We start from the raw sequence: 26421 nt of genomic DNA, 5'->3' as shown, positions 1-26421 counted from the left end.
CCTCTTTGGTAAAAGAAAAAGTCTAATTGGTTGCTTGCAATATTTCTAAGAAAAAGAAATTCCAAATTTTCTGATGTACGGTACTGACCTTTGTCCTTGGGTGGATTTTCTTACATAAATATAATTACAAAAAAAAAAACAACTGCTACAGACAAATTTAGGCTACAGCGTGTAGCTTGTTTGCCAGTTTCTTGATGACATCAGCATGGTACTGGAAAGGTAAAATCAGACGTTTACATCTAATGCTGCTGCTTCCTCCTAGCTAAAATCACAAAATACTCACTAGGTCGGAATTTTATTCCCATTGTGGTTTTTGCTCTTCTAAGTATCAGCAGATTCCTCAGATGACTTGAACGCTTTCAGCAGGACTGGTCCACACTCAAATATACATTGACCGTCTTGTGTTTGATTTTGCTAGCTCAGTGGCCTCTTGGAATGGGTATGTTGTTCACTCCTTTCCTGTGTGTGTCTCTGCATGGACAGCTGACTCTAGCTGTATTTGTAATGAGCTAGGCTTCTCACTTGTGAGTGTTCAAGGCCGTTTCCATCCTCTGTGCCTCTGCAATTGAAAAAAGCACCGCACACCTCAATCTGGTGGAATTAGAGGTGCCTGCACACTTAGAAATTTGTTGCTAAGAAACTTGTTAAACTGCTGCTCTGAAATTACAAGGACGGCCTGCCTGTAGACTCATTTTTTCCTTTTCCTTCAAGATATTGAAGTTCAGGTCAGTCACTCAGTCGTGTCCGACTCTTTGCAACCCCATGAATTGTAGCACACCAGGCGTCCCTGTCCATCACCAACTCCCGAAAATTGTTTCTAAAGTCTTTTTCCCTCTGACTATGGTCTAGATGGCCTGTGGCCATACGGTTCAAGTTGATAAGGTGACAGAAGTGTGCAGCCTTGCCTTATTCCAAGCTTCTCGGTGCTTCAGACTCACCTAGTCTATTATGCAAGTCCAGCTCTGCTCCTCTGGAAAGCTGGAATTCATAATAAAAATGGAAAAAGCTAGTTGGATATTTCCCCATTTTTCATGCAGCATCCCCAAAGTGAACCAGCAGAAGAATCAAATGTTAATTTCAACAGTTAAGAATAACCATTAAAGTTAACTAGCTTTTTACATTTATTCATATCCGGAGTAGAAGCATTTTAAAGTAAAGAGGCCACAGAATTAATTTTTAAAGCTCCAGACTCTATCCAATCTACTTCTTTATGAATATAATGTTTCAGCTTTATTGGAATAGCTTTTTCTTCAGCGGATTTTTTTTTTTTTCATTCTGAAGTCAGTACCGCCTGCTTAGAGTAAATATGTCTATGTCATCTTGGGGTTATTTTGCTAATGTTACATCAGCTTGGCTGATGTTACATAAACCCTGAAATTCCTCTTATTGTTGCTGTGGACATTCAAATGCTCTGGGAGTATAGTCATGTCATAATGACCTAAGTTGTCTAAGAAAGCTTGAGCTTCTTTCCCAAGGCTAGATGTAGTTTTCAGTGATTGTGTATGTGTGTGTGTGTGTGTGTGTGTGTGTGTGTGTGCGCGCTCTTAACATTTTAATTGCAAAAAAACAAAACATCTTCATTAAAATTTCTTAGAGGAGTGAGGAAGGATTGGAGTACTTTCTCTGGAACATACTAAGAGGTAAATAGTTGTATTCTTACATGAGATATTTTGAAGAGAAATTTGCTGAACTTAAAATAACTATTTGAAGGGTCAGAGATGAATTTCAGCTACATTTTTAGGAATTTGATTTAATCCTAAATTGTGGAATAGTTGAATTAGGGGAAATCTTTCAAGAGACTTGCTTACCTTTTAAAAATGAAGCACATTGGAAATTCAAGAAATCCTGGGAGAATCGAAAACTTTCAGGTGATTTATTAGACTTTCCTTTGATTGTGAAATTTACTTTCATAACTACCAGGGTTTAAATTATATTTTTGTTGGGAAAATTGAATGAACTAGAAGAAAAGACCTCTTATTTATTTTCATTTCATGAAAGTTTAATGTTAACACCTATTTGCAAATTCTAGTAAAGAAAAATTTACTTGGTACCAGAGAAACCCTGGTCTCAACTGGTGCTTTAATCCTCACTGGAGTAAAAACCATGTAGCCAGTGTCCCAATGCTATGATTACTAATATTTGGTTTTCAAATGGAAGGATCTTGAATGACTAAATGGAATCAATGGAAAGAAAGCAAGAATAAGAACAAGGTTTTGGGAGTTTGTGGGATAAAAGTATTCCTGCTCTGTACAAGAAGAAGAGGAAAGCTAATGGAAGGATGTATCTTTTTACCTGGCATCTCCTGTAGCTGAGACTTAGGCTGGTACTGAGAGGGAGAAGGGAGTGCCTGAGCCTTGTTCCTCAGTCCAGAGATATTGCTCTGATGGGAGGGAGGAAAGTGCAGGACTAGAAGGGGCTGGGCATTCTGGCCCAGGCATTGCTGCTCTCTGGGCCTTGTTCTGTCCCTTTGCAAAATGGGGCTTCTGAACTACATTATTGACTCCTGAGCATCTTTAGACTCTTCCAAGATAAATGTCTATCCATGAGGAAGAATTTGCAAGTCATCAGGGAAATTTGGAAATAAAGACAATATACGAATTGTTTCATTAAGCGAAGTTTATAAATGGAAAGGTCTGCCTTTCTTATTTTCTGTGATTGTGGCCTTTTTAAAAAATGGTTTATTTTTTATACCATTTAAACTTTTATACTCCATTTACAGCTACAATAGAAAACACTGGCTGCATTCTGCATACTGTACCACGCATCCTACACCCAGTGGTTTGTTTTTGTGTTTTTGTTGGCAGCAGGCACTCACATCTTCCTTGGTGGATTACTCTGGGTCTTAGCTCCATGATGGAAGGAAGGGGGCTCTGAGTTCCCAGGCACCAGCTGCATCTCCTGTGTTTTTGGTGTGGAGAGACAAGTGACGACAGAACGTTAGTAAGAATTACCTGCTGCCATTAGTGATATGGAGCTAGAGGCTGGGCTCCCTGCCTGCATTTCTCTGCTGCTCATCTGCTTTTATGAGGTGGAGGGCAGTGGGCAGGAGAACCAGGATGTTGCTCCTGGGAATGAATTCAAAACTGTGTCTGGGGTCAATGTGGCCAGCCCTATGCAGGCTTCTGCGAAGAACAGCCTTTGGGAATTTGCTTGAGGAGGTGTTTCCTCTTCCTGAGCCCTCTGAGTCCTGCTCTCTGGGTGGGGCTGGGCAGTGATGAAAACTTATGGCTTGATCACTACCGAAAAATACCTGTTTTCATGTCTCTGGTGAAATATTAGAAAGGTAAGATGAATGCATGACTTTTTTTTTCTTTAAACTGTGTTTATCTTTAAATAGTTGCCCCTTTTCTGAAGCTTATGACTTGGTATTAGAAGTTTTCAAAATTACAGCTGGAGTGCAGAAATCTCTAGATTTTATCTTATTAGTGGATACAGGTGACTGAATTGTCATTCTTGAGGCACCTATAGTCAGTCAAGCAGGTGGAGCTATCCGTGGTTCTGATTCTGTAAGTTAATGCAGCTTGCCTCGTGTTCATTAAGTTCAAGACTCCAGGGGTGAGAGGACCAGGCATTTTGCCCCAATAATTTGTAGGACTGTTTCTCCATGTTACAACCCCAGCAACTTTACCTTATACCCTACCCTTGTGGGGATATTTCCATGTCAGCTTGCTAAAGGGACTGTTGGGAAACCCTCATCCAATTTTAGGATTTACACAAATTTGGGGGAAAAAATAACCTCATGTATTATAGTATCTCAAATTCACCATTCTTTCTCTCAGCCTTGAACAGGGTCCAGTAACATGTTTCTATACCAATTTCATCCATTTTCAATAATGGGAAAAATGGAGGGTGTATATTTAACAAGATGCTAGCATTTTCAAACCTCTTCCTCCCCTCAGGGTTGTAAATTTTGTGGTGAATTCAGCTCCTTATTCTACTCCTGCATTGTACCCAGGCAGGCCTCAGCCCTAGGTGATGCGAAGGGCCAGAGGGTGGTCTAGCAGCAGGAGTCACAATTCTCTGACCCGAAGTGATTGGCCTGCGTCACCAGAAGAATGAGCAGCTGCAGTTTCCAGTTCATTGTTCCCTCTGGGCAGCCGCTTCAGTGTGTAAGGCAACAGGGGCACACAAATCCATGATTTATTGGCTGCACTCATTTCAGTCAGTGTCGGTGGGAGAAACACTAGGACTGTGGTACTCCCAGGCGCTCTCAAGGATGCAGTCTCTTATAGACATAGAAAGTAAACTTATGGTTACCCGAAAGGGGAGGAGGAGGAAAGAGAAGTTAGGAGTTTTGCATGAACAGATACACACTACTATACATAAAATAGACAAACAGCAAGGATCTGCTATGCAGCACAGGGACCGCTACTCAATATTTTGTGTTAATAATAACTTAAGGGGAAAGAATCTGAAAAAGAATGGATACACACATACACACACACACACACACATAAAACCAAATCACTTTGCAATACACCTGAAACCAACCGCATTGTAAATCAACTATATTTCATTCTTGAAAACATCAATGTTCTAATCATAAGGAAAGAAAACTGAAGGAAAGAATGCACTGTCAAGTTAACCTGTTTATATAAACCTCCAATTCCTTGTCTCAAAACCTCACTCTTTTCCTAGAACACAAATCCCTCTTAAATTTTTTTTTTACTGTATCCTACAAATGGAGCTACCTAGGCCATAGTTGCTTCACCTCTAATGCTATTGACTTAGTTGGTAATTTTTTATTAGATTTCATTAGATTGAGCTGTTCCCAGGGCAACCAGGAATAAGCTCACGTGCTGAATCCCAGAGCTAACAAGTCAATTGGCAACTGATTTCTTGTTTCACTTAGTTTGTGTGTGTGTGTGCTTGCAGGAGTATAAAATGCTCCTGGGTTCTGCCAGTCCCTTTCCCCCATTTTTCTACCTGTCCATAAGGACTCACTGACTTGTATACTTTTTTCAAAAATGCATTCACTTCATTTTAATCCTGTTAATGAACCTTGAGATTTTTCTTTCTTGTGGATAATAAAATATCAATCAACATTCAAGCATTCCTTCACATTTACACTTGTCTTTCCAAACTTATCCTCCTATACAAAAGGAATATATTTCTGTCTGTACTTTTTATTTCATTTATCCACTGTAATACTCTGCTACTAAACTGTAGTTTAATAGAAGAAAAAAAAGCCTCCATTTAATTTCTTGCATTAAATTATGGTGAAAACTCAGTTGCTTAAATCTCTCCTCTAAAGGGTAATGTCCTGATGTTTATTGTGAAACATCCAAAATAAATTAAGAGATTTCCATACTAGACATTCACTCTTGTTTCATCCAGTAAGGGCTGCTTTAGCTTATACTCACTAGCACAAAACATAGGTACACCCATCCCCAGGTGATCTTGTTCTTAGCGTATATACCTATGTGTATTCCTCCAAAACAAAAGACATCCAAATCTGTAAGATCTATTTTAAATATCCTCACTTGATCTAGGGCAGAAGTCTCAGGTTGAGGCCAGTTTTTTCCTTCAAGTCCCAGGGTCCTCAGGAGCAGGGAAGGCTCAGACTCTATCTCCTACACATGGTCCCCAGTCTCCTTGAGGCTGGGACCTTGTGACTCCAGAAAGTCCCGATTGTGGTTCATGAGGCCTTGTGTACCATTCTGTCCCAGATGGAGCACCTACAATCCTTCATAACAGATGTTTTTTTTTGAAAAGTGACCCCTGTGGTAGTTCACTGATAAGGGACAACTTGGGTCACGATGTTATTATAATCAGTGCAAGAACCAAACACATGACTCCAGTGTTCTCCCACTTTCTAAACAGACTTTCTACTTTCGTTCAATGATCTAGTGAGTGAAAAATAGCATTGATATAGGGCTGTCATGATTTGAACTTAGAATCCCTGCTCTAAGGCTGATAGGCGCTCACGTGTACGTTATGGCGACACTTTCACACGCTGTGTCATCGCATACCTGCTTTAGCATCATCTTAGACTCACACCTCTCTCCAGGTACCTGACATGTCCCAAAATGCAGCCTTCGCTTTCTCTGTGATGCTCAGACCCTGTCTGTTTGGCCCAAGGGGGTGCTCATTAGCCCTTTTAGCATTCCCGCTGAGGTCTTTGAGAGCAGCCTTGTTTCCTTGCAGGTGTACGGTAGCCCAGGCCCATCTTAATTTTTTTTTTCTTTTTTGTCACAGACATGAAATTGCATGACTCTTTAAATTCATGGTGAATAATATTAGAGATTAGATTCTGTGGTGACAGCTGTATGTTAGATTGACCCCACCACAACCGGTAGGAAGGAAGCATTTGTATGATACCGAAAAGAAATATTACTTAGAGCACATGGTAATCAAGACTTCATTTTTATGAAGAACATGAATTTAAAGTTCACAATGATAACTCTAGTGTAATTTCAGCCTTACTTAATCTTTCTGCCTTATTAAAACATGAGCACTTGTGAAATTATTTTTGCTCTTTGAGGTGACAGTTTCCCTGTTACACTGTATTGGGCTGTCCTTTCTCCATTTATTTAAAAAGCACTTCGGGGATCCCTTCGGTATACCCTTTCCCTCCTCTGGTTTCATGGCACGATTTTCTAGTGTATTAAGGAAGATCTTGAAAGTGCATAAACAGGTTTATATAGAAGCATATTGATTATTAGACAGTGATAAATTACCAGGAATGTCTTAACTGCTTTCAATCGAGACTGTCTGTTCCTCTGAGTTTCCCTCTCACTGCAGACTCTGTAGATAACATAGTTACTTCTTCAGGTTTCTGAGGATCTTTCATAGTCAAGCAGTGATCCCTCCCAGTGTAAAGAGGAGAAATCCACTGCAATATTCTTTTTATTGCTGTTGTTGTTTAATTGGGATACAATTGATGTACAACACTGGTATACACTGGGACGACTTGGCATACTCGTATTGGAAAACAATTACCATAGTAAGTTTAGTTGATATCCATCACCTCTACATTATTATAATTTTTTTCCCTTGTGACAAGAACTTTTAGGATTTACTCTCTTAGCAACTGTCAAGCATACCATCCAGTAGCGTTACCTATGGTCATCGTGTTATATATTGTATCCCCAATGCTCATCATTCCGAAAACTAGAAGTTTATACCTTTTAACCAGCTTCACCCAGTTCCACCACTCCCAATCCCTTGTCTTGGTAACCACAAATCTGATGTCATTTGCTATGAGTATGAGTTGTTTCAGATTCCACATGTAAGTGAGATTATACAGCATTTATCTTATTTCACATAGCATAATGCCCTCAAGCTCCATCCATGTTGTTGCAGATGGCAGGATTTCCTCTGTTTGTGGTTGAGTGGTAGTCCATTCTACCACATTTTCTTTATCCATGCACTTCTGTTGATGGACTTAGGTTGTCTCCATACCTTGGCAACTGTAAATTGCTGCGCTGAACATGGAGAGTGTGGATATCTCTTTGACATAGTCTTTTCATTTCCTTCAGATAAATACTCAGAAGTGGACTGCTGAGTCATATGTTAGATCTATTTTAATTTTTTTGAATTTAAAATACTGTTTTCCACAGTGGCTGCACTTATTTACATTTCCATCAACTGTGCACAAGGGTTCTCTTTTCCCTGTGTCTTTGCTAGCATTTATTATTGCTTGTCTTTTTGATAATAGCCATTCTAACAGCATAAAGTAATATCATAACATTTCCCTAATGATTAGTGACAATGAGCACCTTTTCATGTATTTGGCCATTTGTATGTCTTTTTTGGGGAAAAAAAAATGTCACTTCAAGTCCTTTGCCCATTTTTTAATGAAGTACTTGGAGTTTTGGAGGTTTGGGGTTTTTTTTTGGTTTTTTTTTTTTTTTTTTTGGCTGTTGAGTTGTCTGAGTTCTTTATATGTTTTGGAGAGTAACCTCTTATCAGATTCATAATTTCAAGTTTCCCCCCATTTCGTTGATCATTTGCTTTGTTGTGAAACTTTTATGTTTCATATAGTCCCACTTGTTTATTTTTCATTTTGTTGCATCTGCTTTTGGTGTCATATGCAAAAACAAATCAAAAAAAGCGTTGCCAAGACTTGTGTCAAAAGGCTTTTCTCTAGGTTTCCTTCCAGGACTTTTGTGGTTTCCGGTCATACATTCAAGTTTTTAATCCATCTTGAGTTAATTTTTGAGTGGTGTAAGATCATTCTTTTACATGTGAATATCCAGTTTTCCCAGCACTGTATTGAAGAGGCTATATTTTCTCCATTGAGTATTCTTGGCTCTCTTGTCAAGTATTGGTTGGTCATATATGCGTGAGTTTACTTCTGGGCTCTTAATTATGTTCCATTAGTCTACCTGTCTGTCAATACTATACTGTTTCGATAAAGGTTGTAATATAGTTTGGTTACACACAAATTTCATTTTTATTTTTTCTATTTCTATGAAAAATACTATTGGAATCTTGGTTGGGAATGCACTGAGTCCATGTATGACCTTGGGTAGTATAGATATTTTATCATCTAATCCATGAACACAGAACATCTTTCCATTTATCTGTGTCTTTTTCACTTTCTTACATTATTGGTCTTGTATTTTTCAGTGTAAAATGTTTTTTACCCCCTTGGCTAAATTTTTTCCTAAGGATGTTGTTGTTTGATCTTATCATAAATGGGATCATTTTATTTCTTTTTCAGCTAATTCATTGTTTGCAGTGTTCTTTCATGTACCAAATCATCACATCACACTCCCACTGGGAAATGATTGATTGATGTTTCTCCAGCCATTGAAGGAGTCAAACATTAGCACAACTGAGATTTAGTTTTGCTTATTTTGGTGTAAGTTTTTCAAATTGTAAACCATGCTTGACATTTCTGAGCCAGTCACTGTCTTCCTCCTCCTCTTCTCACAGGTACAGTTCAGTTCAGTTCAGCTTAGTCACTCATTCGTGTCCGACTCTTTGCAACCCCACGAACTGCAGCACGCCAGGCCTCCCTGTCAATCACCAACTCCCGGAGCCTACCCAAACTCATGTCCATTGAGTCAGTGATGCCATCCAAGCAGCTCATCCTCTGTCGTCCCCTTCTCCTCCTGCCCTCAATCTTTGCCAGCATCAGGGTCTTTTCAAATGAGTCAGCTGTTTGCATCAGGTGGTCAAAGTATTGTAGTTTCAGCTTCAACATCAGTGCTTCCAATGAACACCCAGGACTGATTTCCTTTAGGATGGACTGGTTGTATCTTCTTGAAGTCCAAGGGACTCTCACAAGTATTCTCCAACACCACAGTTCAAAAACATCATTTCTTCAGCACTCAGCTTTCTTTATAGTCCAACTCTCACATCCATACATGACTACTGGAAAAACCATAGCCTTGACTAGACGGACCTTTGTTGACAAAATAATGTCTCTGCTTCTTAATATGCTGTCGACATTGGTCATAACTATCCTTCCAAGGAGTAAATGTCTTTTAATTTCATGGCTTCAATCACCATCTGCAGTGATTTTGGAGCCCCAAAAAATAAAGTCTGACACTGTTTCCACTGTTTCCCCATCTATTTCCCATGAAGTGATGGGACCGGATGCCATGATCTTCGTTTTCTGAATGTTGAGCTTTAAGCCAACTTTTTCACTCTCCTCTTTTACTTTCACCAAGAGGCTTTTTAGTTCCTCTTCACCTTCTGCCATAAGGGTGGTATCATCTGCATATCTCAAGTTATTGATATTTCTCCTGGCAATCTTGATGCCAGCTTGTGCTTCTTCCAGCCCAGCGTTTCTCATGATGTACTCTGCATAGAAGTTAAATAAGCAGGGTGACAATATACAGCCTTGATGTACTCCTTTTCCTATTTGGAACCAGTCTGTTGGTCCATGTCCAGTTCTAACTGTTGCTTCCTGACCTGCATACAGATTTCTCAAGAGGCAGGTCAGGTGGTCTGGTATTCCCATCGCTTTCAGAATTTTCCACAGTTTATTGTGATCCACACAATCAGAGGCTTTGGCATAGTCAATAAAGCAGAAATAGATGTTTTTCTGGAACTCTTTTGCTTTTTCCATGATCCGGCCGATGTTGGCAATTTAATCTCTGGTTTCTCTGCCTTTTCTAAAACCAGCTTGAACATCAGGAAGTTCACGGTTCACGTATTGCTGAAGCCTGGCTTGGAGAATTTTGAGCATTCCTTTCCTAGCATGTGAGATGAGTGCAATTGTGCGGTAGTTTGAGCATTCTTTGGCATTGCCTTTCTTTGGAATTGGAATGAAAACTGACCTTTTCCTGTGGCCACTGCTGAGTTTTCCAAATTTGCTGGCATATTGAGTGCAGCACTTTTACAGCATCATCTTTTAGGATTTGAAATAGCTCAACTGGGATTCCTTCATCTCCACTAGCTTTGCTCGTAGTGATGCTTCCTAAAGCCCACTTGACTTCATATTCCAGGAAGTCTGGCTCTAGGTGAGTGATCATACCATCGTGATTATTTTGGTCATGAAGATCTTTTTTGTGTAGTTCTTCCGTGTATTCTTGCCACCTCTTAATATCTTCTGGTTCTGTTGGGTCCCTACCATTTCTGTCCTTTATTGAGTCCATCTTTGCATGAAATGTTCCCTTGGTATCTCTTATTTTCTTGAAGAGATCTCTAGTCTTTTCCACTCATCACAGGTAGAAGGTACTAATTTTAATGTGCCTTTCTCTTCTTGCCCGGAAAGTTTTGCTGTGTTTTCTTGAGGCTCTAGTTGGTTTTACTGTCAGTCTCAGTCGGTTATCCTATCAATGTCCATGTGATGAATTTACTCTGCGTACAAAGAGTAGAAAATAGATCAGGTAGTGCTTCCTCTACCCAGGGCCTGGCTTCTATTCACAGACCAGAAGAAGAGACTTTTTCCCTCAAAAAAGTTTTATTTTTCTTTCTGACTGAAAAATTAGCTGGTAGCAAGAACACTTAGACTTAAGCTAGGCTTTTGAGAGCAGCCATGTGAATCACACTGCCCAAGTGTTAGATGATTCAGAACAACTAGAAGCGACATTGTAGCTGTAGGGGGGACAGTGGAGTGTTATCAGTGAGAATGCAGAAGGGCCAGGAACACAGAAGCCAGAGCGAGAATAGAAGATTGGACGTGACTGAGTGGGGACGGGGTGACCAAGTAGTGAGAGAAGAAAAGTGAAAGTCCCTCCCCCTCATCTGTTCTGCTTTTTTACCCTTAACTTCATCTCTTCCCAGGCCTGATAAAATCCAGACTGGTGGGAGAGGGGAGGCCAGATTGCAGGTAACACAGCTCAGGAAGGGTCTAGCTGGTCTTAGATCCATGAAGATGGGTGTAGAGACCTAGAAGTCATAGGCCTGGACTCTTGGTTTAAAAGAGTCTGAATTGTCTAGAGCCCTCTCCAAGCAGGTTTTGCAACAGTTATCTGTGTCTTTCCACCTGTCACAAACATGGCTAGCAGAGCTAAGAGACCGAGAGTTTTAGCTGAACATGAGGCCTAGAGCCTTCAAGGACCAGGGGCAGCAGCCACGTTTGTTCTTTGCTTTGGTAGGGTTCTGGACAAATGCTAAATGAAAAATCAGCCACTGGTCCAGAATAAGGCTTCTGAGAACAGGGAAGTATTTGCACTGTAAGCATCATATCGATTACTTATATGAAGGGCCCGCTGTGGCTGGGAAGGTCTCAGAAGGGTGGTGGCTCTTAAGCCTGGTTCTGTCTTAGAATTACCTAGGATTCCTAGGACTCATTGAAGATCTATCAAATAAGAGTCTTAGGGAAATAGCCTTGCCTTTGAGGCTGTTTTCTCTCTCTCTCTCTCTCTCTCTCTCTCTCTCTCTCTCTCTCTCTCTCTCTCTCTCTGTTTTCATTTTGAAAGCCCTACTAATGATTCTGATGGATATCTGGGATTGAGGTGCAATTCTGTATGATCAACCCATGAGAGGTTCTGAAGACCTATTGCCTCTGAACAGTGTGTGGTCCACAGACACATAGGAAGTATTAGGAGCACCTGTTCTATCCATCCACTGGCTTGAACATACACAGAGAACTCTGAGAATCAGCTCCTGTACCTAAGGCCACTTCATATCCTTCAAGGAAAGATCAGGCTTTTGTGTGTTGTTTTTCTTGGAAGTAGTAAGTTGGCCCTAGGCTTATTTGTGAATGCAGAGAGAACAGGATACATTTATCTCTATGCAGCAAGATCATAATTGGGAATAGTGCAAGGGAGTTGGAGGGATAAAGGAAAAATAAGTTGTGTTGATATAGAGAGGGAGAAATAGATTAAAGAGTGCAAAGGAGAAGGAGGAGAACCAAATAACAGAATATACTTAAGTGCATTTCCTTCCTCATAGCCCATATGAATAGAGGTATTTGCACACAGAAGGACTCAACAGTGGTTTTGTAATAAAAACTGACTCCTATTTTGTTAATTCCCAGGATGAATGGTGAATTTTTTTTCCCCTAGAGACATAGTAGATTAAAGATAGAATTTGATTTTTCATGTCAAGGTAATCTGATCTTTCAGATTTTTGTTGGAAATGTTTGTTATTCGTTACCTTGGGTGAAAGGAGATGGTTGAGCAGAGTTTTTGGTGCCACTGGTCTGTCCTTTCATCAGAGGCCTGATGGATGATGAGGATGTGCGGTTCATATAAAAACTAGAGCAGTGACTGGAAGACAGATCTGGCTGACAGGGGCCTTTCATGTCAAGAATGGACTTGGCAATGTCAGGTTCTTACAAATCTGTTAGTGAGCTATAGGAGAAAGGGGGGAAGTTAATTCAGAGAAGAAAATAATCGCTTCACCTCTTTCAAGGTATACTTGTCATCAGTCTAAATGTCATTAATTCCCTGACAAATATCTCCTGTCAATTTGCTCCTTTAAAAGATACCATAACAGGAAATAAGTTCGAGCTGCCACCCTGGCTGTCTGGTGTCTACCTTCTGAGAAAAGCACAGTGCGTCTAGAATGACCCCATGCTCAATCTGGAGGCAGTCCCATGGCCGCTTTGGTTCCCCCTCAATGAAGGATGCTTATCCTCCTGTTTCACAATCAGCATTTGTAAAATTGCAGCCCGAGTGGGAATCTCCAAAAGTCATTTAATTATTTTCCCACATGTCATGGGTCAGGAAAGAGGAGAGAATACGATTGCATATATCCGCCAATCTCAAAGAGCCAGGACCCTTATTTTTAAAGACTTGAAAGGCAGAAGCTTCCTCAGTTTCCTTTAGTCATGAGTACAGGGCCCAAATCTGCACCGTCCACAGGCTCTTCCTTCTCATGACTTGAAGTGCTCACAGGAAATTATGAACTCGGGGTCATCACAGCAGCTCTTCTGTGATCCCTAAGTCATCTGAGCCATCTCTCAAATTTTCCTTACCCCTTCAGCCAGATCTGTGCAAAAGAGAAGCCCTGTAAGCACTTGCCTGAAAGAAAACGCCTTCTTGCTGTGCAGGTTCTTGTTACAGATGATGCTTAAGACCCAGAACTTACATTTCCTCACATCAGGTTCTGGCTTTTCATCCTTTTGTCCTGAACTGTTACCATGTGGCAGTGAAATTAATGACTTGAACAAAAATGAGTGTCAAAATCCTCTTCACTGAGGAAGAATAATTCCAGGTGCATCCATGAGGGAAGGTTGGCTGAATTCAGTGAATTGTAAAATATAATAATTTGGCATTTTATGGTACAAACTATGGTACATTTGGCATTCAGTGCTCGGTCGGGGGATGGATTATTTAGGTTTTGCTTGTGTTTTCTCTGTTTAAGAAGTGAAGGAAATTAACGATGCTAGCCTGACTTTGTGCACAGCTTTTGGAGTATCCTTTCCTTGGGCTCTGGGATATGCAATGGTGGGGAGGAGGCAGCCCTGAAGGGGTGGGAGGTGGGGCTCCCTGGAGTCACAGTCCCCCTGCTGACCTTGAGGGGAGAGCACAGCCACAGACGGGGCAAAGGCTGCCATAGGCCCTCTGCAAACCAGTTTCAGCCTTTTCTCTTTGGAATCGTGTTGTGCCTGCAGCCTGTGAACCGTGGGCTTGTCTTGTCATTAAGGCAACTGGGGAGATGATCAAGATCATTGAACTTGGGAAGGAGGGAGATGCTGCATGTCCTCCTCTTTTCTGAACTTCATTAAAATCCTGTTTCATGATTTCCGTTTTTAACAATATCCCAAGAGGCCCACGAAGGATGCCAAGAAAGTGGCCTCCTTTCATGTGTGTTTATCTTAAGGGCCTGCACTTTCCTGGTTGAGTTGGCCCAGACTCACTTAGAAGGTTTCTTACAGGGGAAACCTCGTTAGGGGACTCTGTCCTGATGCTGTTGCTTTCTCAGTGGCCAATGTCTCAGAAATCTTTGACTAAGAGTTTTAGATCCAGGTTAATTATCTTTTTACAAGTGAAAAATCAAGGTGTCAAATTAAGAGAATGATACCTTAGGCTTTTTAGAATGTCTTTGTATCGTGAAGTAGGGACCCAAATGCTGGACTTGGCAGTTACCTAGCTGAAGAATAGAGTATTGGATCCAGAAAAAGTGGTGAACAAAAGGGTTTAGTGTGCTGCATTGGGTTTTCCAGGATTTCGCATATAGCGAGGGAATTAGGATGGCTGGATGTGCTTGTAGAATTGCTGTTGGCATATTCCCCGGCTCTGACTCCAGATCACAAGTCAGACTAGTCTGTACGTGTGCCTTCTGACCTCGGCACTTTCTAAAGTCCAGTATACTACTTTAACTGTCATTAAAAATGGAAAGCTGTCTCTGTTACCAGAAGTTTCCAGTCTAAGACCTGTTTAGAAAATGCCCCATTAGTTTCTTTGGTGCCATTTGAGCTGGCAGTTCCCATCTGTCTCACTGATTGTACAGTGCTGTCAACCTCTCCTAGAAAAGTAGGATGCTTAAGTGGAGTCTTGGGAATTTAGCCAGAGGGGCATGATGGCTTGTAGCAGTTGGGGAAGGTGGTCCTAGAATCTGATGGCTGGTTGAGGCAGCATTGGAAGCATAGAATAGTGTGGAAACCAAGTCTCTAGGAGCAAGGATGGAGAAAGAAATGGCAACCCACTCCAGCCTTCTTGCCTGTGAAATCCAGTGGACAGAGGCACCTCCAGTCCGTGGTGAGCTATAGTCCATGGGGTCGCAAAGAGTTGGACAGAATTTAGCAACTAAAAAGCAAAACGGACAAGAATGGAATCCAAGGTGAAGGGTCCACTAACAGCCACAGCGGCTGTCAGAAGAGCCTCTGTGTTTGAGATCCAAGCAAGAGTGACTCCCTGGGCAAGAAATTTCCCCTTTGGAGTCTGGGCTAAGCCTGAGGGAACTCAGAGGAGAACAGAGGTGTCTTGGATAAAGCCTGTGTTTCTCGGCTCTCCATCCAACACCAGGGTAGGGCTAGACCATGGAATCAGTGCCTAATTGTTAGCACACTAAGTACGCTTTGCCAGCCACCTTTCAGGCAGGTAAAGTCATTTACAGAGAATCCTGGCAAATTAATCAGATCTCAAGGAACTGAAGTTTTAAGAAAGACAGAACACTTTCGTAGCCCTCTTTTCCTTAAAAACACATGCAATACATTGTTACCCCCCATGCACACACACTTATTACTGAAATGGTCTTTTAGTAGTGGTGCTAAAGAAAAATTTGGAAAAGCAAAGTCCAGTGGTTCTACACCCAGTCAAATGGCTTTCATTTTTATAGGTTTCCTTATCATTCTTGCATACATACTAATAGTGGAAGGCATTTTGCACTCTGCCTTTTCCACAGTGATCTATCAGAACCATCTTCTGTGTTTCTAGGCACCTCTGTAAACTATCTTCTTTAATGGTTGCAGGATAGAACAGCCTGAAGAAGCCCCATGTTTTACTTGACAATATTTTTCTTCTGGATATTCAGGTCCTTTGCAGGTTTTTTGTTTGTCCCACTATGATGCTTTTTTCACAACAGTACCCATTCTGTTTGGCTTTTTTAAAAAATTATTCCCAGAAGTAGGATTACTACAGCAAAGGTTATTAACTTCTTTACACCTCTTTTTATATATCACCAGATTGCTTTTCAAAAGAGTTGTACTCGGTGCCACCTTGTACGGGGTAGCACCAGCTAAATTATAGCTCTGATGGCTTTCACACTTTTTCTCCATTTTTGAAAATCTAGTTGACAAAACATGATACATTATTTTTTTTTTAGAATGCTTTCTTTTTTTATTTTTATTTTTTTATTTTTTTTTTAATTTTAAAATCTTTAATTCTTACATTCATTCCCAAACATGAACCCCCCTCCCACCTCCCTCCCCATAACATCTATTGTCTTTCCTTTCATTACTAGGAGGAAGAAAATCTCTGCCATATGTTTTAATTTTATGCCTGATATGAATCATTTATTCATATCCTTTGCCCATTTCTTTATTTGATGCTTTTCCCCCTACATTTCAATGAGATGGCCATCCTTTTGTCAACGTGATAACAAAGAGTTTCTCCAGTGTATTAAATGTTGATACTTCCATTGTTCTGAAGTTTAGTAATCTTGGTAAAATCCTGTCTTTTATTTCCTTTGAGTTTATCTGTTGCTTCAGAGCATGGAGAAGTATAGGTCTATAAAAGAATGCGGACTGTTTATTACATGCTAGTTGTCATAGAATTTAATTTTAAAATGAATTATTTAACTCTTTTCCATCCAGAATCTATCTTTTATATTTCCTGTGGATCTTACTGAATACTTTTCTGTTTTGCTATCCGCATATCAAAGAGACATTTGCTTAATCATCGTGTCTTCCCCTCATTGTACTAAAAAATCTGCTTTATCATGTGCTGCATTTCAGATTTGTTTATGGACTATCTGTATTGTATTACATTCTTCTTTTGAACCACTACCAGAATCAATGAACTAATTTTGCTTCTTGACATTTCCTAAAACGTGGTTCCTTTTTAAAATAAAACTTTCTTACTGTTTATGTTTGTAGATTAATTTTATAGTGATTTTGTTGAATTCCAAGATACCCTACCAGAATTTTCATTAAAACTACACTGAATCTGTAAGTTCTGTTTAGGAGACTGAGCATTAGCAAACACTAGTATTCTCATTCTATGGGCACCCCACTCCAGTCCTCTTGCCTGGAAAACCCCATAGATGGAGGAGCCTGGTAGGCTGCAGTCCCTGGGGTCATGAAGAGTTGGACGCCACTGAGTGACTAGACCGGAGAAGGCAATGGCAACCTACTCAGTACTCTTGCCTGGAAAACCCCATGGACAGAGGAGCCTGGTGCGCTGCAGTCCATGGGATCGCTAAGAGTCGGACACGACTGAGCGACTTCACTTTCACTTTTCACTTTCATGCACTGGAGAAGGAAATGGCAACCCACTCCAGTGTTCTTGCCTGGAGAATCCCAGGGACGGCAGAGCCTGGTGGGCTGCCATATATGGGGTTGCACAAAGTCGGACACGACTAAAGAGACTTGGCAGCAGCAGCAGCAGCAACAAAGTACACCTTTGCATTTCACCAAATCAGGTTTTATTTTATAGAGCAAAAGTTTGTGGTTTCATTTTGAATGTTTAGCTCAACATCTAGGTAAATTCCTTAAAATTTTAATGTTTTGTACCAACGGTAAATATAACTTTTCGCTATGTTTTCTAACTGAACATATTAGGTTCCTTTTACTTCTGATGCTAGGTGGTTACTAGTTTTTTGGATTTTGTTTTTTTGTGGGTTTTTTTTTTTTTTCATTTGTATGGCATCATGGTTACTTAGTTGTCACCTGTGTCAAAGGAAACCTCCTGGGTGATGTAAAGGCCCCCATGTGTTCAGGAAATACTGCTCTGTGACCTTCTAGCAAGGCCTCTTTCTTTCTTTGATGGCCTAAAAGAATAAGGGTGGGTAGGGGGAGGAAGGAAGATGGAAGTACATACATCACCTCCCAGGAAGTAATGTCACGCCTTACCAGCCCTCCAGGAAGTATCCCCCAAAGCTTTCACAGCTTATGTTAGATCCGCAAGGAGTCTCTCCAAATCCTGGGACCCCCTAAAGTGGAGTCTGGGGTTCCAGATGATAAAAGAAGGTGATTTAGAGATCTGATAGTCTTGAAACATGTATGGCTGGAGAGAAAGAGAGTTACCCTTCCCTTTATTGCCATATCAGGTTTATCTGACTGGGTGACAGTGTCCTCTGGGAACCACCAAAAGAAATGTCAGTGACAGAATCACTTTTGCAATTACAGATGAGATGATTGAATTAATGATCTAATGGAACATTTTACCGTAGGACATGGCATCAGGGCACTTTTGCTGGCTTCTCCCCTTACTCCACTCCAGTCCAATGAGATGGTACCACTTATTCTCATCCTGCCAGTGATGACAGCCAAGGTCACTCCCAGCAGAGACAGAACTGCCATCCCAATAAGGTCTCACTAACCTGAGGTCTGGATCCCCCTTATGAACAGATCCAAGAAGTCTTCTATGTGACTCATCATTGCTTTCCTGGGATGTTATCCAGACTTAGTGTCAAATAATGAGAAGAGTTGGTAGAACTTGTGGTTAGACTCAAGTTCAAATCCAAATTCACAAGCTGCCCACAGGAGAGTTTCTCTTTTCCCATTTGTGTAAAGGAGGCAAAAGGACCACCTCATCCAGTTATTATTCATTCGTTCAGGAAATATGAATATGAAAATGACATTAAGTGCTTGTTTGCCAGGCACTGATAAGTCATATAGACGCGACAGAGGACATACCAAAGACTCATGGAGCTTATGTCCTTGGGGAGAGAGGGAGGAGAGATACATGTCAAAAATAATATATAAGCTAATAAATGCCATGAGAAATAATAAAGCAAAAAAAAAAAAAATGTTGTCCAGTAAGGGGGATTGTCTTTTAGGAAGGATGAACAGAGGAGGCTTCACTAATGAGATATCTGAGCACAGAGATGGATCAGAATGGGAATGAACCATGAGAATGTTGAAGGAAGAGCATTTCAGACAGAGGGAAGCACATGTGCACAGGCCCTGCAGGAGGAATTTGCGTGTCTGAAGAATAGAGTAAGGGCCACATGGCTGGAGCAGAGTGGGTGGTGGAGACCCTCCTCCTGGCAGGTGACGAGGTCAGATAGGTGGAGAGGACCACATTAAGTAGGGCAGGGATCACAACAGCAGGTCAGATCTAGCCTATGCCTGTTTATATACAGCCCTCTAGGTAAAAAGAGCTTTTAATTTATGAAAAAATTGTTTAAAAAAAGAAGACTATGTAACATGTGTCCTGCAACGCTCCAGTTACTTATTGTCTCATCTTTTATAGAGAATATTTTGACAGTTCCTGATGCACAGCCTTAGAGGCCACAGTGTGAAAGGGAATCATGAGAGGAGGGTTGAGTAAGAAAGTAATGTGAGGTGATTGACAGTCTTAAAAAAGACAGCTGTGACTGCTGTGTTAGCTCAGACTGTAACCAGAAAGGGTGCAGCGGGGAAACGCAGTTAAGAGGCCATAGTTAGAGCCGGGGTGAGACGAAGCAGTAGGAGAGACCAGACTGAAAGCAGAAGGGCGCTGAGTAGTAGGTGGATAGAGAATATATTTTGAAGGTGGCACCGAAGGTGCTTTGGATGGACTGTGGCATGTGAGAAAAAGGGAGAAGTAAGGGATGATTCTAAGATTTTTCAGTCTATATCCTCTCTTTAGATTGTCTTGGAAACTGAATGAGAGAGTCATCTTTTCTGTCCTTAGGGTTTGATGCCTCCAGTTTTTACCATTTTGCAGTCAGGGTTACCTTCCTAAGGTACAGTTTTTATTGTTCTCCATGCAGAAGTCTCCCCCAGTGTCCCATTAGCTGTTGAACCATCAGATGGGACTCTCCATAGTCCAACAGCCCCAAGTCTTTGCCAGCTATTCCCTTTCTTCCAACCCTAACCAGTGAATTGTCTACCAGTTCCCCCCATGAACTTCATAGTCTCAACCTCCAACCCTTTGCCTGTGTGGGGTCCTTATTTTTTTTTGTTTGTTACATTGTTAGATGTCAAGGATCCTTCCAGAATATAAGCAGCTCCTTAACACCCTCATCACCTTTCTGGTCTATTCCTATTCCAATGTTGTTTGTCTCCCCTCTTTTAACAGGGATGTCTCTGTAACATGGGTTTTTATGCACAAGCCTTGTCTCCTGCCAGAATACAGACAAGAAAATGTTGTAATAGAGCACATAGTTAAATCCTTCCCTTTATTAAATTCCAGCTCTGCCCTTGGAACCTATATGACTTTGAGCAAGTTACTTTACTTCTCAAAGCCTCGGTTTATGCTTCTGTAATATGGAGGTAATTCCATTGTCACTTTGCAACACTAATCAAGAGGTGAAATGAGGTGACTCACTCACTATAGTTCTGTGCCTGCCATATGATCAGAGCTCGTTTAATTGACACAGTTGTGTCAGTTCTCCTTCACGAAGCTGAGGAGCTGAGACAGTATCTTTCTGTTCTTCCTGGTGCTGTGTTCCCTGGTTTTGTACACAGTAGGCAAATGAATATATTATTTAAAAAATTGGGTGAAATGAGTCAGGTTTTAGACTCAACTCTGAGTTCAGTCCCCCTCACCACCACATCGAGCTGTGTGACATCTAGCTAAGGCAAGAGCCTTATCTCTGAGTTTCAGATTCTTCACATTCCGAGAGTATGAAATCACCCCTACCTTGAAAAATGAGGCGAATAAGCTATGATGGTTGTAAAGCACCCAATGGTTGTAGAGTGTGGTTTGTGCCAAGGATAGTGTTCTCTGGAATGATGATTACCAGAGCTTCTGCAGAAAAAGCTCCTTTGCGGTGCTGCCACTGAAACTTGATCATTCCTTAAAGCAGTGGTCCTCAAAATGTGGTTCTGGACCAGCGGCATCCGTCAATGCCATTTTCCCCAGAACACTTTAGAAACGCATGTTCTCAGGCTCACCCCAGGCCTAGCAAAGCAGACACTGTGGAGTGGAGCCCAGCAGTCTGTGTATTAACAAGCTGATACTCTCAGGCACCTAAGACCCACTGCCTTAGCAGAGAGAGGAGGCGGCTTGTGACGTCCCATACAAGCCCAGTGGGGTAGTTAAGTCTCTCTGCTTTTCTGCTGGCATCAAAATAGAGGCCATGAGGGCCAAGAATGTTGCCAGCATTGCCAGAGAAGGGGAGCACAAGCCCCTTAGTGCCGCTCTGGGGGGCTCAGCAATTCCTGATTCTTTACTTAACGAGTCCTCAAATTGGAGGAAAGTGTAACCCATGATAAACAACGGGAAGTAGAGTTCAGTTTGAGACACAAGACTAATCTGGGAGCATAAAGCCACACCATAAACCCTCACAAGCTATCAATTCACTTGCAGTAGTACAACTATACAGGAAGAATACCAGTGAGACTGACGAGATATGAAACTCTTTCAGTATGACTAATTCTAAAGGAAGCTGTTGACACATTTGTAAATACAGCAACTAAAGTTAGTTCAGATGGTTTCAAGAAATCCTAAAACATTGCAAAGAACATTTAATCTTTTCATAGTATTAAAGTCTAGAGAGCATTTAAATATCTCTATAGCTATGGAAAAAGCACAGCCACATTTATATATAGTTGCTGGCTTCTTTTTAACAAGATACCACATTTATTTTTTCCCTTGTCTTTAGGCTCATGATATGACATGAAAAATCATCTCTTTGACAGGGTGATTCTGTTAATCCAAATTTAATCTGAATAGAGTTGAAGTAGAAGTACTCTGCCTTCTTTCCCCCTTATTGTCTGTGGCCCTAAAGGAGGGTCAGCACAGGAGACGAGCAGACCCTGAAACCAGCCCTTGGGCTGCTGCTCTGTAGCGCTGACTAAAATACCATGCATAAGGGGTGCCCTTGGCTTATGGAAAGAAAATGTTAGAATTTCTCTGTACGATTACTTTTTTTTTTTTTAATTCTACCTTGGCTAGCCAACATTTTTTTTTTCCTTTTTTTGCACTTTAGTTTTTTAATTGAAGGATGATTGCTTTACAGAATTTTGTGATTTTCTTTCAAACATCAGCAAGAATCAGCCATAGGTACACCCATGTCCCCTCCCTCCCAAACCTCCCTTCCATCTCCCTCTCCATGCCACCCTTCTAGATTATCACAGAGCCCCTGTTTAAGTTCCCTGAATCATACAGCAAATTCCCATTGGCTATCTATTTTATATATGGTATTGTAGGTTTCCATGTTACTCTCTCCATATTAATTTTTAATCTCAGGCTTTGAACTTTCTTTTTGTGTGTATTTGGGGATAGGAGCCTATGCTCACATATTTTTTCCTAAAAGGAGTGTGTGATCAAAAAAGTGTGACTGCCTCTGAGGGCAAGTTCCCATGACAGGGAGAGACTTGGGTAAAAGGTTGAAAATGATGAAAAAAAAAATCTAAAGTCTTCTATAGATTTCAGTTTTTCATGTTACCTGGTCACCCATCACTGGAATACATAATGGTTTTGTCTCCCATCATGTCAATACTATTCAGTTCAGATCATGGTTGTGCAAATCAAATAAAAGGAAAAGCAAGAGGCAGACACCAGTGGCTTTATGTGGGGCTGTCTCTTCTTCTTGGGCCTGTCCCACGGCTCAGACTGCCACTGAGTGGACAGCCAGGGTGGTGCTGCCTGGTGGGGCAGAGAGAGGGCATCTAAACGGCCCTGTAAGTGGAGGAGATATCTATTCCCCGTCACTGGTCACCCTTTTAAAGGCCCGGATATCAGAGCCATCACTGGTGAAATGACGGTAAATCAGACCCGTTTAAGTGAGCAAGTAGGAGGCACAGGTGCCTTAAAAAGTCCACAAGGCACAGACTGAGTATATGGTATGCCTTGTCCCCCCAACCCCGTACACTGCCTTTGTGTCACTAGGCTGTAGTTACATCGCATTTGTTTCTCTCTCTCACTGAACGCTTCTGAGAAGTTTCAAAGGAAGGTAAGCAGTACCTATCTCATCCACGTGCTTTTCTGATAGAACAGCTCTGGGTTTCTGCTGATTCCGGGCAGGGGCCATTCTGGAGAAGAGGTTTGGCCCCACCCACCCTCTCCCAAGGATGTTGCATGGCTGTGGTCAACCAGTCGCCTCCCCGCCTGTAGGCTGGCCACTCGCTTCTAGAATGAATTCCTTGGGAGCTTCGCCATGGGTCTTTCCTTTGTAGTGTGTCCTCCAAGAATGCTTTTCCCTCAGAGTGGCCACCCCTGGCCCGTGCTGACACTTCTTGCCCTCTCTCCCCACAGGCAGCACAAGGGGGTGGCCACAGGACCCTGCTGTATGGCCATGCAATTCTCCTGCGGCACTCCTTCAGTGGCATGGTAAGCTCACCTGGATCGCTGTCACCACTCAGGAAGGAGGCTGAGGAGGTGGGAAAGGGTGGGAAGTCAGCGAGTGTCTCAATCAGGTTAAGAAGTCAGCGGGAGTCACTCGGAATGGAAATTATAGTACATTACTGTCTTAGTAACTTACCTCACTTAGCAGTTGTACATCTGTGTTTACTTAACATCTGACCACCTTCCCTGCCACTCCATAAGGAAAAGGATTATGTCTTTTAAAAAAAATTTATGTAACTAAACCTAACTTGATCAAGTGTGGTGCTCTGATAAATGCTTAGAAAATATTTGTTGACTGGATGATCAGATATACCTGGAATAACTGATGACTCACATGCATAAGGATAACCAGCATAGGTGGAAAAGCAATCAAATGGGATTTTTGTAAAATTTCTCTTTTACTAGCTAAAGGAAATAGGATGATATCTGGTCCTTCATTCCTGAATTTGAAGGTATTACGTTAATCCAGAGGCAGGAAGCAGATAAAGAGCAGAGCAGTCACAGAAAGCAGACCAAGCTATAACTATTCAGGGATCTAGAACTAGAATTAACCGAAATTAGATAACTCAATATAACTTGAATTTTTTTTCAAGTTTTAATAAATGTAATTTGTAAAATTCAAATATTGCAGTTCTTTTGCAGGGAGTGTTAAAAGGAATATGGTGACCTCGGTCAAGTATAATCTGAGGCAATTCTAATGATATTTACCCCCAGTTCCTACATGTATCATTCTCCCTTATTATCAGTGTAAGGAACATTTCTTTCTCTAACCCCAGTGAAAAACTGTTACGTTAACTCAGGACTTTATTTTCACACATTTTACACCTGCAGCGGACACTGCAAAATTCGTCTCAAAGCTTGAACTGTCAAATTGGCAGGCAGAACAGCAGCTGCTTCTTAAATAATTTATTTATTGCAGCTTTTTTTTTTTTTCCTGAACACTGGTAAGAAGTTGACCTTTTCAGCCTGAACATTCATCTGTGATAGTCCCTTGTGGCAAAGGACAAACAAAAATGACCAAATGGAAAGTTATCTGAGCAGGAGATGGGGACTGTTAGAGAGTAGGGAAATTTTGCACCCTGGCAGTCTCTAGAACTGAGAGGTGATCATTTTATCTTTAGGAATCTGGTGCTTATCCATAGGGTAAATAAAACCCTAGCACCTCTCTTTTTCTCCCTAAATAGAATAAATAAAAGCTCAGACAGTATACTTCTCTTGGCTTTAAAAACTCAGGCTAGCATTGTGCTACAAAGAGGAAGGTTTGCATTAGTCATCATGAGGTTGGTTGACCTCTACCCCAAGAAATCGCACTCACAGTTAACATGAACCCTATACTAGCCAGTTCCTTTTAGGAGTAGCTCTGAGAATAAAGCCCGTGAGAGATGGCTATACAATACAATGATTCTGTGTTTTCCTGTTGCAGAGAATTAGAATTATAACTCGGGAAGTTTGTGCCAAATGCATATCTGCCTCTCAGTCCAATTCTAAGACCACTTGCCAATAAAGGAGGCAGGGAATAGTCTGTGGACTTTTTTCCTTTATTAAGTTACTTTTGAAAATAATTTTTCAATTTTACATGCACATGTATTTTTATAGTTAGAAAAAATCAGACATTATTTGAGAAGCTTTAAAGCTGATAGAAAAACTGAAAAGCAGAAAATAAATAGAAATGAGGATATTATCATGGATGTTCCCACTGTCCAAAGACAACCTGCTCTCAGTTTGGTGTAATTCACTTTAGCCCGGTTGCTAGGCATTTGAATTTTGCATACGTGGCAACCATACCAGTACGCTGTCTTGTGTATATTCCATACTGTTCTACACTCTTGATAAATACTCTCCATGGTAACATAATATTCCATAAAATGAAGTACCAGAGTTTATCAACCTTTCCATTATTGTTGGTCATTTATGTCCTATTCATATTCTCAGTTTAAAAGTTTCAGAGTATCTTTGAACTAAAGCATATTTCATATTTCAAACTTTTTCTATTTAAGCTTATTTCTCATAGTCCTATGAGTCAAATCACTGGGTCATCAGATAAGAACATCTTCGAGGTTTTAAATACATTATGAAAATATATCCCAGAAGCACTCTAGCCATGAACAATCAAGAAGCCCTCTTCATAGCAGCTCAGTGTTGAAACAGAGAAGCCAGCTAATGGTGAGATGCCAAGATCCAACAGAAGAGTATGACTTTACTAGCATCTGCTCTTATTCCACAGTATCTAACATGTTTGACCACATCAAGATCCCAGACGGATAAACTTGCCTTTGATGTAGGTCTACGAGAACACGCCACAGGTAAGTCAACGTGCCCTAGATCTGCTGCTCAGTGGGATCTTGGGCTGGGGGCGGTTGAGAAGGAGGCTGGACACAAATCATTTGGGATTCCAAACCAACCTGGTTAAGAAATAGGTCTGATAGAACTCTGGAAAAGAAGAATAATAAAGAATATTATTGGAATGCAGAATGAAAACATAGGAATGCAAAATGAAAGTGAGCATGAGGCTTTAACCACAATCTGCCAGAGTCTCAAAGAAAAACAATTTTTAGGGTTAGATACTGAAAATAAGTAGAGAAGTTATTCCTGATAAAACCCAATGGTAATGAATAACCGCTTTAAAAAACAAAGCATAATGAAGGTTTACATAATAAAGTATAGTCTAGATTAAAAAAAAAAACTAGTCCCATTTTATTCTGCATTGAATCAGCTATTTTTAAAGCAGTGTTTCCCAGATATTAGTCAATGATATCCACCTTCATAGATCTGCCATTCCTGTGCATCAACTTTATTATTAATTTATATTTTTCCTTAAATTTACTTTTGTATTTAAAGTTTTATAGACAAAACTAACATCATTGCTGTAAGTAGAAAACTGGTATTGCTTGCTGTAAAAAAGAATATAATGTAAAGAAAACCATGTCACTCAATAATTGAAGAATGTCGGCAAATATTAGAAAAGTGTTCATGGTATACAAGTTCCAAACTGAAAACTTTGTTAGAGTCAAAAGGTTTGAAAGTAGTAAAGGAAATTTCTCTCTATATGACTCAGTGTTGTTTAACTGCCCTCCACCATTAGCACTATACATCATATAGTATGGGAAACAGTGGCTATTTTTTTTTATTTTAGTTCAATCAAAAATGACAGTCAAGTGGTGGATCCTAAAAAAGATGGTAACCAGGATGA

At 40.8% G+C, this 26421-nt stretch overlaps 1 protein-coding gene across 1 annotated transcript in view; it reads left to right on the top strand.

Annotated features, from left to right (window-relative positions):
- RYR3 (ryanodine receptor 3) overlaps positions 1–26421 on the top strand; it is a 576153-nt gene that overhangs the window by 227844 nt on the left and 321888 nt on the right. Inside the window, exons 4-5 of the mRNA XM_060419037.1 lie at positions 23142–23216; positions 25456–25534. Coding sequence (XP_060275020.1) covers positions 23142–23216; positions 25456–25534 — 154 coding nt within the window. The remainder of the gene's footprint in view (positions 1–23141; positions 23217–25455; positions 25535–26421) is intronic.

Source organism: Ovis aries, chromosome 7, assembly GCF_016772045.2.
Source record: "Ovis aries strain OAR_USU_Benz2616 breed Rambouillet chromosome 7, ARS-UI_Ramb_v3.0, whole genome shotgun sequence".
Taxonomy (NCBI): Eukaryota; Metazoa; Chordata; class Mammalia; order Artiodactyla; family Bovidae; genus Ovis; species Ovis aries.
The sequence above is the reverse complement of the archived record's forward strand: the minus strand, read 5'-3'. Positions and strand labels throughout refer to the sequence as shown.